This window comes from Mobula hypostoma, chromosome 5, assembly GCF_963921235.1.
Source record: "Mobula hypostoma chromosome 5, sMobHyp1.1, whole genome shotgun sequence".
NCBI lineage: Eukaryota > Metazoa > Chordata > Chondrichthyes > Myliobatiformes > Myliobatidae > Mobula > Mobula hypostoma.
The window spans coordinates 197,572,376-197,589,705 of NC_086101.1; the positions used below are offsets into that span (position 1 = coordinate 197,572,376).

The 17,330-nt window shown below is 51.9% G+C and overlaps 1 protein-coding gene across 2 annotated transcripts in view; it reads left to right on the forward strand.

Moving 5' to 3' along the window:
- The window catches only part of lmbrd2b (LMBR1 domain containing 2b), a 43,172-nt gene extending 25,872 nt beyond the window's left edge, over positions 1-17,300 (forward strand). For both annotated transcript variants that reach the window (XM_063049671.1, XM_063049670.1), the window contains exons 8-18: positions 344-457; positions 587-770; positions 2,285-2,466; positions 2,914-3,047; positions 4,421-4,526; positions 7,629-7,726; positions 11,997-12,100; positions 15,495-15,541; positions 15,864-15,957; positions 16,276-16,384; positions 16,626-17,300. In XM_063049671.1, coding sequence (XP_062905741.1) covers positions 344-457; positions 587-770; positions 2,285-2,466; positions 2,914-3,047; positions 4,421-4,526; positions 7,629-7,726; positions 11,997-12,100; positions 15,495-15,541; positions 15,864-15,957; positions 16,276-16,384; positions 16,626-16,686 — 1,233 coding nt within the window. In that variant the 3' untranslated portion in view covers positions 16,687-17,300. The remainder of the gene's footprint in view (positions 1-343; positions 458-586; positions 771-2,284; positions 2,467-2,913; positions 3,048-4,420; positions 4,527-7,628; positions 7,727-11,996; positions 12,101-15,494; positions 15,542-15,863; positions 15,958-16,275; positions 16,385-16,625) is intronic.
- The last annotated feature ends 30 nt before the right edge of the window (positions 17,301-17,330 follow it).

Sequence of the window (17,330 nt, forward strand, 5' to 3'; positions counted from 1 at the left end):
GTTTTGGCGGGTGGGATACTGGAGCTGCTGGTTTTGGCGGGTGGGATACTGGGAGCTGCTGGTTTTGGCGGGTGGGATACTGGGAGCTGCTGGCTTTGGGCGGGTGAGATACTGGGAGCTGCTGGCTTTGGGCGGGTGAGATACTGGGAGCTGCTGGCTTTGGGCGGGTGAGATACTGGGAGCTGCTGGTTTTGGGTGGGTGGGATACTGGGAGCTGCTGGTTTTGGGTGGGTGGGATACTGGGAGCTGCTGGTTTTGGGTGGGGATGGGGTGAGCTGGTTTGGTTGTAATATGCACTGGGAGCAGTTGGTTTGCTGTATTAGTGAATGCTGCTATATCTCAGTGCCCCACAGAGTACCAGGAGAGGATGGGCAGGAACATGGATGACTACGAGGACTTTGATGAGAACACAAACACCTATCCGAGTGAGAGGAGCTTGGTGAAGTTGCACAAACAGGTGAGTGACCGATGGGTGGCCACTGCTGTCACCCAGTCTGTGGGTGGGACTTCATAGGTGGGTGGGGACTGGTCACAACGTGGTGGAGGGTGTGAATTCTCCCTGCCCTCATTCCGTGTGTGTCTGTAGGTGATATACGCTGTACAGCGATACCAGCGGACCCGGGTACAGTGGGACATGCTGCTGGCACAGGCATTCCACCTGGAGGACGTGGCACGGAACCAGAGCAGCACCAGCCGACACTTTGTCCCGGGATTCCAGAACTGCGAGTCCAGGGGCTGGTTCACCCACTACGTCTACACCCCCCGTGTCGGTGAGTCACCCCCTACGTCTACACCCCCCGTGTCGGTGAGTCACCCCCTACGTCTACACCCTCCCCCCGTGTCGGTGAGTCACCCCCTACGTCTACACCCTCCCCCCGTGTCGGTGAGTCACCCCCTACGTCTACACCCTCCCCCCCCCCGTGTCGGTGAGTCACCCCCTACGTCTACACCCTCCCCCCGTGTCGGTGAGTCACCCCCTACGTCTACACCCTCCCCCCCCCCGTGTCGGTGAGTCACCCCCTACGTCTACACCCTCCCCCCGTGTCGGTGAGTCACCCCCTACGTCTACACCCTCCCCCCGTGTCGGTGAGTCACCCCCTACGTCTACACCCTCCCCCCGTGTCGGTGAGTCACCCCCTACGTCTACACCACCCCCCCCCGTGTCGGTGAATCACCCACGTCGTCTCCACCACCCCACCCCCCCCCCGTGTCGGTGAGTCACCCACGTCGTCTCCACCCCCCCCCCGTGTCAGTGAGTCACCCCCTACGTCTACACCCTCCCCCCGTGTCGGTGAATCACCCACGTCGTCTCCACCACCCCACCCCCCCCCCCGTGTCGGTGAGTCACCCACGTCGTCTCCACCCCCCCCCGTGTCAGTGAGTCACCCCCTACGTCTACACCCTCCCCCCGTGTCGGTGAGTCACCCCCTACGTCTACACCCTCCCCCCATGTCGGTGAGTCACCCCCTACGTCTACACCCTCCCCCCCGTGTCGGTGAGTCACCCCCTACGTCTACACCCTCCCCCCCGTGTCGGTGAGTCACCCCCTACGTCTACACCCTCCCCCCGTGTCGGTGAGTCACCCCCTACGTCTACACCACCCCCCCCCCCCGTGTCGGTGAATCACCCACGTCGTCTCCACCACCCCACCCCCCCCCGTGTCGGTGAGTCACCCACGTCGTCTCCACCCCCCCCCCCGTGTCGGTGAGTCACCCCCTACGTCTACACCCTCCCCCCGTGTCGGTGAGTCACCCCCTACGTCTACACCCTCCCCCCGTGTCGGTGAGTCACCCCCTACGACTACACCCTCCCCCCCGTGTCGGTGAGTCACCCCCTACGTCTACACCCTCCCCCCGTGTCGGTGAGTCACCCCCTACGTCTACACCACCCCCCCCCGTGTCGGTGAATCACCCACGTCGTCTCCACCACCCCACCCCCCCCCCCGTGTCGGTGAGTCACCCACGTCGTCTCCACCCCCCCCCCGTGTCAGTGAGTCACCCCCTGCGTCTACAACCCCCCCCCCCGTGTCGGTGAGTCACTGCAACCTGGCCATCGACCCTTGACCCTCATCCCTCAGCACCAGACTTGGCTCCAGATCCCCTGTTGAACTCACAGCCCCTCCCAACCATGTGACCCGTGTTTACTGTGCTCCTCTCCCAAGTCGTCTGTCCCCCCACCCCCGAACATGTAACCTCTGCGGTTCTGACAATGCCTGACCCTGGTGACACCTCTCCCCCCCCCCCCCCCGTGCCGCGCATGACATGTGATATGCCTTTCCCTGCAGAGTGGTACTGGGAGTGTGTGCTTCGCGGATGGTGTTACCGAGCCCTGGCTCTGGTGCTGGCTGCCTTCTCGGTGCTGGTGGTCTGGTCTGAGTGCAGCTTCTTCAGTACCAACCCCGTCCTCTCACCCTTCGCCATCTTTATCAGCCTGGCCCAGTCCACCTACAACTACCTGCACATTCAGGTCAGTGCCGGGGGATGGGAGAGTTGCGTTTATCTGTTTATCGAGATACAACACAGGACGGGCCCTTCGAGCTGGGAGAGGGGGGTCATAGTGGGTGGGGTGTGTTTATTTATCGAGATACAACACAAGACAGGCCCTTTGAGCTGCGTCACTCAACAAGTCACAATTTAACCCTAGCCTCATCACGGGTCAATTTACAATGACCAATTAGCCTACTAACCAAATGTCTCTGGGCTGCTGCACCCAGAGGAACCCTGCCTGGTCACGGGGAGAATCCCCTGTACAGACAGCAGTGGGATTGAACCTGGCTGGCCGGAGGGCTGGGTGTGGAGAGGTGTCACGGCTCACCAAGGGGCAAACCCGGTCGTTGTTGGTGGGCTTTGCAGGAGTGGTGGGTGGAGGTCAGGGGTCAGACTCTGATGTTGCCCCCTCTCCTCTCCCCATCAGATGGCCTGTTTCATCAGCATCTCCTTCCTGAGCATTTGTGTCTACTGGACAGTGTTCCGCATTCGGGTATTTAACTACTACTACCTGGCTGCTCACCACCAGACTGACGCCTACAGCCTGCTCTTCAGTGGCATGTGAGTGTGTGGGGGGGTGGACGGGCGAATCGCTGACCCCTCTGGCTCTAACTGTGCCTCCCCCGTCTCCGGCCCCACCCCCCCACTCCCCAGAGCAGCTCCTGGCAGCCTTTTGTGCTTGCCTTTACACCAATGACCTGTCCAGCTGTAACATGACGTGTAATTCCTGTACTTGCTGCCCTGTCCCCCGCGGTCTCTCTTCTACAGCATTGCCCAGAACTCTCTGCAAGTCCTGCCCTGGTTATTCTTCCCAAAGTGCAACGCTACGCACTTTGTCATGCTCATTCGGTACAGAACCAAACCAAACAAGATTCACATCTGAGCCAGTCCTCTCTTCCCACTTTTTGCCTATTTCCCTCTAAACCTTTCCTGTCCAAGTACTTTTTAAAAAGTTGTTAATGTACCTGCCTCTGGCAGCTCGTTCCATATACAGATCACCTTCTGAATGAAAACATTGCCCCTCGGTTTCCTGTTCAATCTTTTCTCTCTCAGTTTAATCCCATCTCCTCTAGTTCTTCATTACTCAACCGAGGAAAAAAGGCTGTGCATTCACCTTCATTCCACCTCTCCTCCAGTGAATAAAGTCCTAACTTGCTCAACCTCATTCCCATGAGTCCAAGCAATATCTTTGTAAATCTCCTCTGCACTGTTTCCAACCTACTTATCTTCCCTATTTCAGGGTGACCAAAGTGAACATCTTGTACAACCTCCCAACTCAGTGTCCTGACCGGAGAAGGCCACATGCCAAAATACTCCTGCCAAACCCTAACCCTGTTTACCTGTACAACCACTTTCAAGGAGCCAGTACTTATATTCCAAGATCCCTTGATTCTGCAAAACTCCCCAGAGCCCAACAATTCATCATTAAAGTCCTATCTTCATTTGCCTTCCTAAAGTCCAATACTTCACTTAAATCACAAACAAGAGAAAATCTGCAGATGCTTAAGGGTCTTGGCCCGAGACATCAACTGAACTCTTTTTTTTTTCCCCCTAGATGCTGCCTGACCTGTTGAGTATGTTGTGTATGACACCTCAATTAAACTCCATTTCCCATTCCTTGGATCATTAACCCAGCAGATGGACATCCCTCAGTAAATCCTGAAAATCATCTTCACTGTCAATAACAAATAGCATTTAGCCCTGGGGAACATTTCTCTGAATTAAATTGCATCTGCTGTTCCCTCACCTACTGTCCCAGTTCATCTGGAATCTGCTGCAATTACAGATATCCTTCTTCACCATCTATTGGACCAGAAATGCCCTCCTCTTTCCAACCAACCCCTCCTCCATCTGGGCAGCAAGCTGCTGAATGGTGTGATGTTTCTGACGAGCCTAGCCCAGGACCCCTGACCTGTGACCCTGTTGCTTTGCAGGCTGTTCTGTCGACTGACCCCACCGCTGTGTCTCAACTTCCTGGGGTTGATCCACATGGATTCTGCAATCTCTCACCAGGCCCGCGAGCAGACGGCGTACACGTCGGTGAGAGGGCAGAGAGGGGCCAGGCAGGGAATGCCTCAGTGAGGGGGTGGAAGAGTGAGCTTGGACAGGGCGTGGGAGAGAGTCCCCGTGTACAGGGAGAAGGGCTCAGTTTGTGTATGAGAGGGGGCGGGGTAAGCCTGTGTACGGGGAGAGGACAGTGTGTATGGGTTTTCCCTGTATACGGGGAGGGGACGGTGGTTTGTGTACGGGATTTCCCTGTGTACAAGGAGGGGTGGGTTTTCCTTGTGTGCGGGGAGGGGTGGGGTTTCCTGTGTATGAAGAGGGATGGGGTTTCCTTGTGTACGGGGAGGGGGCGGGTTTTTCCTGTGTAGGAAGAGGGGTGGGATTTCCCTGTGTGCGGGAAGGGGTGGGGTTTCCTGTGTATGAAGAGGGGTGGGGTTTCCCTGTGTGCGGGAAGGGGTGGGGTTTCCTGTGTATGAAGAGGGGTGGGGTTTCCCTGTGTGCGGGGAGGGGTGGGGTTTCCTGTGTGCGGGGAGGGGTGGGGTTTCCCTGTGTGCGGGGAGGGGTGGGGTTTCCTGTGTATGAAGAGGGGTGGGGTTTCCCTGTGTACGGGGAGGGGTGGGGTTTTCCTGTGTATGAAGAGGGGTGGGGTTTCCCTGTGTATGAAGAGGAGTGAGGTTTCCTTGTGTACAGGGAGGGGGTGGGGTTTTCCTGTGTATGAAGAGGGATGGGGTTTTCCTGTGTATGAAGAGGGGTGGGGTTTCCCTGTGTACGGGGAGGGGTGGGGTTTTCCTGTGTATGAAGAGGGGTGGGGTTTTCCTGTGTACGGGGAGGGGTGGGGTTTCCCTGTGTACGGGGAAGAGATCTCAGGACATAAGAGCAGAATTAGGCCATTCATCCCATCGAGTCTGCTCCACCATTCCATCATGCCTGATCCCAGATCCCGCTCAGCCCCATACACCTGTCTTCTCACCATATCCTTTGATGCCCTGACTGATCAGGAAACAATCAACTTCTGCCTTAGATATACCCACGATCTTGGCCTCCACTGCATTCCACAGATTCACTACTCTCTGGCTAAAAAAAAAATTCCTCCTTACTTCTCTTCTAAAGGGTTGCCCCTCAGTTTTGAGGCTGTGCCCCCTAGTTCTGGATACCCCCACCACAGGAAACATCCTCCCCACATCCACCCGATCTAGTCCTGTCAACAATTAGTAGGTTTCAATAAGTACAGTCCTAAAGTTGCCAAACGCTCTCATATGTTAACCCTTTCATTCCCGAATCATCCCTGTGAACCTCCTCTGGACTCTCTCCAATGACAACACATCCTTTCTGAGATAGGGGACCCAAAACTGTTGACAAAACTCTAAGGGTAGCCTGACCAGTGTCTTATAAAGGCTCAACATTATCTCATTGCATTTATATTCTATTCCTTTTGAAATAAATGCCAACATTGCATTTGCCTTCTTTACCACAGACTCACCCTGTAAATTAACCTCCTGGTAGTCTTGCACAAGGACTCCTTTCTTTCTTTATCAGTCTTTTTATTAATTTTTTTAAAAGTACATATATACCAACAAGAGGAGAATTATCTCAAATATCTATATCGATAACAATACACGTAAAAGGTAAAATAAGCATTGTCAAGATCATACATAGTATTAATCTAATAGTATATCATAAAAGTAAGATAATTCTCCTCTTATCATTTCATAAAAAGAAAGAAAGATAAAGAAACTTTTATAACTTTTATATACATTAAAAAAAAATTCTGTGTAAACAAAAAACAAAAAAAAAGAAAAGAGAGAAAAAAAGGGACTGGGCAGCTCACACTGAGAGTAAAAGCAAGAAAAAAGAGAAACTTTCTGATCAAATCCAAAGTTTCGAGAAAGTAACTGGAAGAGCAATAAATCAAACCATATGAAAATATTGAATAAAAGGTCGCCAGGTTTCTTCAAATTTAAAGGATGTATCAAACGTTCGACTTCTTATTTTCTCTAAATTTAGACAGGACATAATGGAGGTAAGCCAACAAAAAACAGTAGGTGGATTAGAGTCTGTAGCATTAAATCTCCACTGAGGTACATTCCGTATATTATCAGGGAACTTCAGTATTAGTTTTGTGGGCACATGATCCGACAACACAATAGCGTCATACGTACAGTCAGCAACAAAAGGCACCAGTTGTGTATCCAATAAAAAATAATCAATTCTTGAATATTTATGATGTACATGTGGGGGAAAAAAGAAAAATCCTTATCTTTAGGGTGGAGAAATCTCCAAATATTGACCAAACCATATGAGGCACCTTATCAAGTACCTTCTGAAAATCCAGGTAAATGATATCCACTTCCTCTCCTTTGTCCACCTTACTTGTTACTTCCTCGAACACCTCTAACAGATTTGTCAGGCAAGATTTCCCTTCACAGAAACCATGTTGACTTTGACTGTTATCATTAGTCTCCAAGTACCTCGAAACCTCGTCTTTAATAATAGACTCCACCATTTTCCCACCCACTGAGGTTAGGTGAACTGGCCTATAATTTCCTTTCTTTTGCCTTCCTCCTTCTCAAAGAGTGGAGTGACATTGCAATCTTCCAGTCCTCCGGGACCATGCCAGAATCAAATGATTCTTGAAAGGTTACGACCAATGCATCCACTGTTTCTTCAGCAACCTCTCTCAACTCTGGGCTGTAGTCCATCTGGCCCAGGTAACTTTATCCACTTTAACCGCCACAGTTGCCTACCCCTGCCATTTGAGAACAACTTCCTCTGTGAGACATATCTATCCTGTGTCTTGTGATTCATCCCCAGAACCTTCAGCCATCTCTGCTCTGCCGTCATCCCCGCCAGTATCCCCTTCCAGTCCACTTTGGCAAGCTCCTCTGTCATGCCTCTGTAATTCCATTGCGATATGGATGCATGTGATTTATGCTTCTCCCTCTCAAATTGCAGCATGAATTCAATCATATTATCACTGTCTCCTTTACATTGCGTTACGTTGTGTGGGTTATTACACAACAGCCAATCTAAGATTGCCTTTCCTCGAGTAGGGATGGGGGCTGGGTTTGTGTATGGGGAGGGGGTAGGGGTTGAGGGTTCCTGAGCTGGCGGCTGCCACTGACCACTCGTTTGCCACAGATCATGGGCTCGATGAAAGTGATACCGTTCATCGCAGATGGCTTCTACATCTACTACCCCATGTTGGTGCTGATCCTCTGTATCGCCACATACTTCAGGTATGCTGGACCGACTGATCTCTCCCCCCTGCCCACACCCTCTCCCCGATCCGACAGCGTGCTTCCGGTCACTCGGGTTACCTGCACTGTGTGGCTCTTCACTAGATCTTACTGACCTTGAACGGGAATGAGGTGGCAGATCGTGGAATCTCAGGGCTCTCTAGGTATCCCGGCATGTTCAGCTCACCCCGCACCTCAGTGCTGAGGAAAGTATCCATTTGCAGTGTTCCAGGACACCCTCCCACCTCACCCCGTCTGCAACCCTCCAGTGCAGTCCCACCTTTCCAAAACACTATCCTTCACTCCACACAGTCTCCATGCTTTCTTTCATAGCCCTGGTCACGTGTGTCTTCTTAACAACACACACAAAATGCTGCAGGGACTCAGCAGGTCAGATAATCAGTGGAAATGAGTACAGTCAGTGTCTCAGGCCGAGACCCTTCATCAGGACTAGGAAAAAAAGCTTTCCACACTGTCCGCCGTCTCCCACTGGGAGACTCAAGACCACTGTGGAGACGCAATATTTCCTGTTACCCCAGAAGAAGTCCACTGACTTCCTCTGCATTCTCACGACAAAGGGAGTAAGTGGGGCCAAGGCAACCATCCAGTCACCTCCAAAGTATTTCAAAAACTTTATGAAGCAGTCTTTCCTCGATTTCTCCCAGCTGAATCAGAATGGCTCCATACTGTGTCTGACCCCGGGAGTGTGTGATGGGACAGTGTAGAGGGAGCTTCACTTAGTCTGACCCAGGGAGTGTGTGACGGGACGGTGTAGAGGGAGCTTCACTTAGTCTGACCCAGGGAGTGTGTGACGGGACGGTGTAGAGGGAGCTTCACTTAGTCTGACCCAGGGAGTGTGTGACGGGACGGTGTAGAGGGAGCTTCACTCTGTGTCTGATCCCTTTTTTAACAAAATATCTTTATTGCAAATTCAGTGCTACAACTATATAGAAACCAGTGACTAACCCAATTACTACACAACTACTAGGTTAACGACATTAAACTGTAATGTTCCCTTCTCTGTCACTGTTAGCGCTAATCCCCCATGGAGCCCAACGGCCCGGTACACCTCTATGATCGGCGTGGACGGCGTGTGTTCCCTCTCAATGGTTACCTGGCATACTCCCTGAACATTGCCAGCCAGTCTGCCTGGGCAGACCCCTCCAACACATTTCCAGGACCCACACATAGCTGTTTTCACCAGCCTCAGGAGCAAGTTGACAGCGACATCTTCATTCCTCCATGCCCCCCTCCTTACTGGATGACCAGGTGGGGCTAAAATTCTAGAGTAGGTTACATGGTCGGCATAACATTGTGGGCTGAAGGGCCTGTAATGTGCTGTAAATTTCTGTGTTCTAAAATGTAACCAGAAGGTGAGAAGCAGCCCTCGCAGGTACGCAAAAAGGGACTGCAGCCTCACACACTCCATGTACATGTGGTACACGGTCTCCTCCAGCCCATAGAAGTGACATGCAGCTGGGAGATCCGTGTACAAACTAAAGAATTAATTACAAGGCACCGCTCTACGTACCAGCATCCACCCCAGATCCCCAAGGTGCATGAGAATAGCCCCCTCGTAAAGGGACCCCCCTCACCTCCAGGTGGAAAGACCAACCGCCATGGCGTGTCAGGACGGTGGACGGGGCTAGGAAGTGGAGGGTGTGGAGCAGCAGCCCATACAGGTAGCTCCTGCTTGCTTCCCGAAATGGGATTGTGGGTGTCGAGGAGAGACGGCTCAAGTTGTGTGGGCTCAGCTCTCGGATAAGATTGCGGGTTCTGGCCCGACAGCCAGCTCCGGCGGTGCAGAGCTGAGCCCAGCTGGAGTCGTTCCACACCTGAGCCACCCTTCCTCCGTGGCTCACACTCCCAGGGTCAGACAGAGTGAAGCTCCCTCCACACCGTCCCATCACACACTCCCAGGGTCAGACACACAGTGTAACTCCCTCTGCACCGTCCCATCACACACTCCCGGGGTCAGACAGAGTGAAGCTCCCTCCACACTGTCCCATCACACACTCCCAGGGTCTGAGAGAGTGAAACTCCCTCCACACTGTCCCATCACACACTCCCAGGGTCAGACACAGAGTGAAACTCCCTCAACACTGTTCCATCGCACTCCCGGGGTCAGACAAAGTGAAACTCCCTCTACACTGTCCCATCATACACTCCCAGGGTCAGACAGAGTGAAACTCCCTCTACACTGTCCCATCACACACCCCTGGGGTCAGACAGAGTGAAACTCCCTCCACACTGTTCCATTGCACTCCCGGGGTCAGACAGAGTGAAGCTCCCTCCACACTGTCCCATCACACACTCCCAGGGTCAGACAGAGTAAAACTCCCTCCACACTGTCCCATCACACACTCCAGGGTCAGACAGAGTAAAACTCCCTCCACACTGTCCCATCACACACTCCCAGGGTCAGACAGAGTGAAACTCCCTCTACACTGTCCCATCACACACTCCCGGGGTCAGACACAGAGTGAAGCTCCCTCCACACTGTCCCATCACACGCTCCCGGGGTCAGACACAGAGTGAAACTCCCTCCACACCGTCCCATCACACACTCCCAGGGTCAGACAAAATGAAACTCCCTCTACACTGTCCCATCACACACTCCCAGGGTCAGACAGAGTGAAACTCCCTCTACACTGTCCCATCACACACTCCCAGGGTCAGACAGAGTGAAACTCCCTCCACACTGTTCAATTGCACTCCCGGGGTCAGACAGAGTGAAGCTCCCTCCACACTGTCCCATCACACACTCCTGGGGTCAGACACAGAGTGAAACTCCCTCCACACCGTCCCATCACACACTCCCAGGGTCAGACAAAGTGAAACTCCCTCTACACTGTCCCATCACACACTCCCAGGGTCAGACAGAGTGAAGCTCCCTCTACACTGTCCCATCACACACTCCCGGGGTCAGACACAGAGTGAAGCTCCCTCCACACCATCCCATCACACACTCCCGGGGTCAGACACAGAGTGAAACTCCCTCTACACTGTCCCATCACACACTCCCGGGGTCAGACACAGAGTGAAGCTCCCTCCACACTGTCCCATCACACGCTCCCGGGGTCAGACACAGAGTGAAACTCCCTCCACACCGTCCCATCACACACTCCCAGGGTCAGACAAAGTGAAACTCCCTCTACACTGTCCCATCACACACTCCCAGGGTCAGACAGAGTGAAGCTCCCTCTACACTGTCCCATCACACACTCCCAGGGTCAGACAGAGTGAAACTCCCTCTACACTGTCCCATCACACACTCCCAGGGTCAGACAGAGTGAAACTCCCTCCACACTGTTCAATAGCACTCCCGGGGTCAGACAGAGTGAAACTCCCTCTACACTGTCCCATCACACACTCCCAGGGTCAGACACAGAGTGAAGCTCCCTCTACACCGTCCCATCACACACTCCCGGGGTCAGACACAGAGTGAAACTCCCTCTACACTGTCCCATCACACACTCCCCGGGTGAGACACAGAGTGAAGCTCCCTCCACACCATCCCATCACACACTCCCGGGGTCAGACACAGAGTGAAGCTCCCTCTACACTGTCCCATCACACACTCCCCGGGTGAGACACAGAGTGAAGCTCCCTCCACACCATCCCATCACACACTCCCGGGGTCAGACACAGAGTGAAGCTCCCTCTACACTGTCCCATCACACACTCCCGGGGTCAGACACAGAGTGAAGCTCCCTCCACACCATCCCATCACACACTCCCGGGGTCAGACACAGAGTGAAACTCCCTCTACACTGTCCCATCACATACTCCCGGGGTCAGACTTTGACTAACGTCTGTGAAAGTGACAAGGCCATTCACTTTGGGAGGGCTAATTTGAGTAATGCACACAGGCAATGAGTTACTGGGACCTTGGGGGGGACTGAGGAATGGGATGCGCATTTCACAGACTCTGAAAGATGCAGCATCGGGAGATTGAGCACTTACGACACAAACATGAGAAAATCTGCAAATGCTGGAAATCCAAAGCAAGTCACACAGAAGATGCTGGCGGAGCTCAGCAGGTCAGGCAGCATCTGTGGAAAAGAATAAATCTGTGGCCGTTCCTTCACCGTCACTGGGTCGCTACCCTGGAACTTTTCCCTCACACCTCACAGGACTAAAGTGCATCGAGAAGGCAGCTACTGCCGCTGTAAGGCAATGAGGGGTGGGTAATTCAGAACTGGCTCTGACCGTGAAGGGCACCTTAAAAACAGTAGAGTAGGTGACTCTGACCGTTTCTCCCCAACAGCCTCGGTACTCGCTGCCTGAATCTCCTTGGGTTCCAACAGTTCATGGGAGACAACGAGATGACCTCTGACCTTGTGGATGAAGGAAAGGAGCTGATTAAAAGAGGTGAATGATGTTTGAGACTTGGCGAAGTGGCTGTATGGATGGTAGTTACTGATATGGTTTACTGTCAGACTGACTCACTGTGTGATGCCAAGGCAGCAACTAATAACATGGTGATGCAACTGGTAACTCTGCTCCCTCACAGCCCCAGTTACTCTGGATCAATCCCCACCCTGGTGCTGTTGTGTGGACTTTGTGCAGACTGTGGGTGCTCCAGTTTCTAAAGACAGAGGCTGAGGCTGGCATGTTAGCTAGCTGCTTTGAGTTCTGCCTGATGTAAGTGAGTGGTGGAATGGTGGGGGGGTAGGTGACTAGTATGAGATCAGTGAAGCAGATGCAATGGGCCAAAGGGCCTGTTTTCATGCTGAATGAATACAAACTGCTTACACAGCTCGACACAGTAGGCGTTGGTTTCCCTTGGCTGAGGTGTCCAGGATCAGGAGATATAAAATTCCCTCATACCAATGTTCCAAAGATTGCTCTATTTTTATTTAGAGATGGAGTGTGGAACAGAACGAACCGGCCCAACAAGGCCACTGATTTAACCCTAGCCTAATCACAGGATGATTTACAATGGCCAGTTAACCTACTAACCGGTACCTGTTTGGAATGAGCAAAGAAACTGGAGCACCCAGAGGAAACCCACGCATTCACGTAAAGAAGGTACAAACTCCTGAGCTGTAATCGCGACACGCTACTGTGGCACCCCAAGGTGTACAGGTTAGGGTTAGTAGGTTATGTTGGTCATAGACTCAAACAACATATTTCACTGTATGTTTTAATGTTTTGATATACATGTGACAAGCAAAGACATAGGAACAGAATTAGGCTATTCAGCCCATCGAGTCTATTCCACCATTTCACCATGGCTGATTTATTAACTCCCTCAACCCCATTCTCCTGCCTTCTCCCCATAACTTCTGTTGCCCAGACTAATCAGGAACCTGTGGACCTTTAAATATACCCAATAACTTAACACTGGGGCGACCAATTCCACAGATTCACCACTCTCTGGCTAAAGAAATTCCTCCTCATCTGTTCTTAGTAAATATCTTCCTGTTCTGAGGCTGTGTCAATAGACAATAGGTGCAGGAGTAGGCCATTCGGCCCTTCTAGCCAGCACTGCCATTCACTGTGATCATGGCTGATCATCCACATTCAGTACCCCGTTCCTGCCTTCTCCCCATATCCCTTGACTCCACTATCCTTAAGAGCTCTATCTAACTCTTTCTTGAAAGAATCCAGAGAATTGGCCTCACTGCCTTCTGAGGCAGAACATTCTACAGATCCACCACTCTCTGGGTGAAAAAGTTTTTCCTCAACTCTGTTCTAAATGGCCTACCCCTTATTCTTAAACTGTGGCCTCTGGTTCTGGACTCACCCATCAGCAGGAACATGTCTCCTGCCTCTGGTGTCTCCAATCCTTTAATAATCTTATATGTTTCAATCAGATCCCCTCTCATCCTTCTAAATTCCAGAGTATACAAGCCCAGTCGCTTCAATCTTTCAACATATGACAGTCCCACCATCCCGGGAATTAACCTTGTGAACCTACGCTGCACTCCCTCAATAGCAAGAATGTCCTTCCTCAAATTTGGAGACCAGAACTGTACACAATACTCCAGGTGTGGTCTCACCAGGGCCCTGTACAACTGCAGAAGGACCTCTTTGCTCCTATATTCAACTCTGGTCCTCTGGTCCGAGACTCCACCGCTATGGGGAAACATCCTCTCCACATCTACTCTATTGAGGCCTTTCAATATTCAATAGGTTTCATTGAGGTCCCCCCTCATTCTCCTAAACTGCAGCGAGTACAGGCCCTGAGTCCTCATACGTGAAGCCTTTCATTCCGTGAATGACTCTGTTGTTCCTTCTCTGGAGCCTCTCCAATGCCAACACATCATTCCTTAGCTAAGGTACCCAGATCTGTTCACAATCCTCCAGGTGAGGCCTCACCACTGCCTTCCAAGGTCTCAGCATTACATCCTAGCTTTTATATTCTAGTCCACTCGAAATGAATACTAACATTGCATTTGCCTTCCTCACCACAGACTCGACCTGCAAGTTAACTTTTAGGGAATCCTGCACAAGTCCCAAGTCCCTTTGCATCTCTGATTCATGAATTTTCTCCGTTTAGAAAATAGTCTACACCTTTATTCCTCTACCAATGTACATGACCGTGCAGTTCCTGATACACTATTCCATTCGCAAATTATCTGCCTAATCTGTCTAAATCTTCTGCAGACTCAACACTACCTGTCCCTCCACCTATCTTTGTATTGCCCACAAAGCCATCTCTAATCTGTGTGTTAGCAGCAAGGAGATTTTTTCACGGGTGAAAATGGCAAATATGAGTGGGCATAATGTTAAGGTGATTGAATGAAAGTATAGGGCAGATGTCAGAGCTGAGTTTTTTACAGAGTGGGTGCCTGGAATGCCCTGCCAGGGGTGCTGTTTGGGGCATTTAAACAAATCCTAGATGGGTGATAGAAAAATGGAGGGGCTACGTGGGATGGAATGGTTAGGTTAAAAAGTCGGCAGAACAAAGTTAAAGATCAAGGTAAATTTATTATCAAAGTACGTGTATGTCACCATATTCAACCCTGAAATTCATTTTCTTGTGGGCATCCTCAATAAGTCCATAAAAGAATAATAACCATAATAGAAAACAGCATTCAACCAGTGTGCAAATACAAAAATAAAGAAATAATCATAAATAAATAAACAATAAAATATCGAGAACATGAGGTGAAGAGTCCTTGAAAATGAGTCCGTAGATTTTGGGGGCATTTGAATGATGGGGCAAGTGGATTTGAGTGGAGCTATCCCCCTTTGTTCAAGAGCTTGATGGCAGATGGGTAATAACTGTTGCTGAGAATGGTGGTGTGGGTCCTGAAGCTCTTGTACCTTTCTGCTGCCAGCAGCGTGGCCTGGGTAATGGATGCTGCTTTCCTGCAACGACACTGTGTAGATGCACTCAGTTGTGGGGAGGGCCTCACCTGTGATGTACTGGGCCATACCCACTACTTCTGGTCGGATTTTCCACTATTGTGTGCATCGTGAGCAGAAGGACCTGTACTCTGCTGTGATGTTCTGTTCCACCTTATCGGGACTGGAGAGCTTTGGTTGTAAGGAGAGACTGGATGGGCTAGAACACTTCTCCCTGGAGTGTCTGAGGCTGAGGGGTGACCTTAGAAAAAGGTATAAAATCATGAGGAGCATAGAAAAGATGACTTTCCCCCAGGGTAGGCATCCAAACCTGGAAGGCATTGGTTGAACATGGGAGAAGCAAGTTAAACACTTTCCACAGAGGGTGGTGGGTATATAGAATTACCTTCCGAAGAGGGTGGCAGAGGTTGGTGCAATTACAACATTAAAACAAACGTGTCTGTTCCAGAGAAGAGGAAGCGTCAACGACAGGAGGAGGGGACGACACGACGCAGAGTGAGTGACCCCTGCCCCGAAGCCCTGCCATTCCCCACATCCTCCACTCGCTGAGTGAGTGACCCCTGCTGTTCCCCCACATCCTCCTCCCTCTCCCAGTTCCCTCACATTCTCCTCCATTTGCAGAGTGAGTGACCCCTGCCCTGAACCCCTGTGGTTTCCCCACATTCTCCTCTCCCACTTGCCCTGCATTCTCCTCCACTCGCTGAGTGAGTGACACCAGCCCTGTCCCCTGCCGTTCCCCCACATCCTTCTCCCTCTCCCACTCTCCATTCACCACCTCTCGCTCTCTCGCTGTTCATCAACCACTGCCTCTCTCCAGGTTTGGAAGGAACGTTACGGGAGCCAGAACTCTGAACCAGTGAGGAGTCGCAACCATTCTGACTCCCCAGACTCGTCGCTGACCCCAGCCCGGGGTGAGTAAGAGCTCCTCTACCTTCCCTCCCTACCCCTCCCCCTCAACCCTTCTCCCCCCCTCCCCCTCAACCCTTCTCCCCCCCTCCCCCTCAACCCTTCTCCCCCCCTCCCCCTCAACCCTTCTCCCCCCCTCCCCCTCAACCCTTCTCCCCCCTCCCCCTCAACCCTTCTCCCCCCCCTCCCCCTCAACCCTTCTCCCCCCCCTCCCCCTCAACCCTTCTCCCCCCTCCCCCTCAACCCTTCTCCCCCCCTCCCCCTCAACCCTTCTCCCTCCCCCCTTCCCCTGTGCAATTGCCCTGACTATGGTGTCTCTACAGCAACCCCCCAGCGAGACTCGGACCGGACGGAGCTGCTGCCGGATTCGGACTGCACGGATTTCGCTGCTGACCCTGTTGCTGACAGTGAGCCGAACGCCCAACCGGGCAGGTAGGGTCCGGAAGGTGGGGCGACAACCCAGGGGGAGGGGACGAGCTGGGCGTGTGAGGGCTGGCAGGTGGGGTGAGGAAGGGTGTATGACCCTCAGCACAGAATTAGATGTGAATGGTGCTGCTGTCTGCTAATTAATGTCTCTCCCCCACCCTCTTCCTTCCTTCCACCCTCACCTGCCACTGGCCTTCTCTCCTTCCCTCCCGCACTCCCACCCTGCTCTCTCCCCCTTCCCCGGCAGGTACCAGCCAATGGGAAGGTATTTATCCATGTCCCGCAGCAGGATTTTCGATGATGTTTGAGTATTGGTCCCCTTGCCTGGAACCCCAACATGTCCGGTTCTTGTGAGTGACTCCATTCCACCACCCTACCCAATCCTACCCCACCTTCCCTCTCCCCACACATTCCCCCATCATCTCCCACCCCACCCTCAACCTCGCCGTGAGACTGTTCTCCTTAACACTACTTGAGCGATTGGACGTTTCCTACTGCTGGTGGAAGGGTTTCAGCTGAATTCGGGATGACTCCTCCCCCAACAGCATGTCACTGACCTGCCTGGACCAGAGGGAATCCCCAGTCCGTGTGGCCAGCGGCAGGCCACCTCGTCCCTGCCTGTGTGCTGCACTTTCTTGCTGTGGAATGTAGGGGTTACGTTGGCTTGTGCTGTGATTATTGTATTCGTAGCCCTGATGTAAAGAATCACTGTAATTTATTGGGTGTCTAATAAATGGCTGACTGTTTCCTGTGCTTTCTTTAGCTTTACTATTGTCTAGCATACTGTTCAAGGTAAATTTATTGCCAACATTCATTATGTCACCATATGCATTCATTTTCTTGCTGACATACTCAATAAATCCAATTAGAATAATAACCATAATGGGATCAATGAAAGACCACACCAGCATGAGTGTACAACCAGTGAATTGAATCAACTTTATTTCTTACA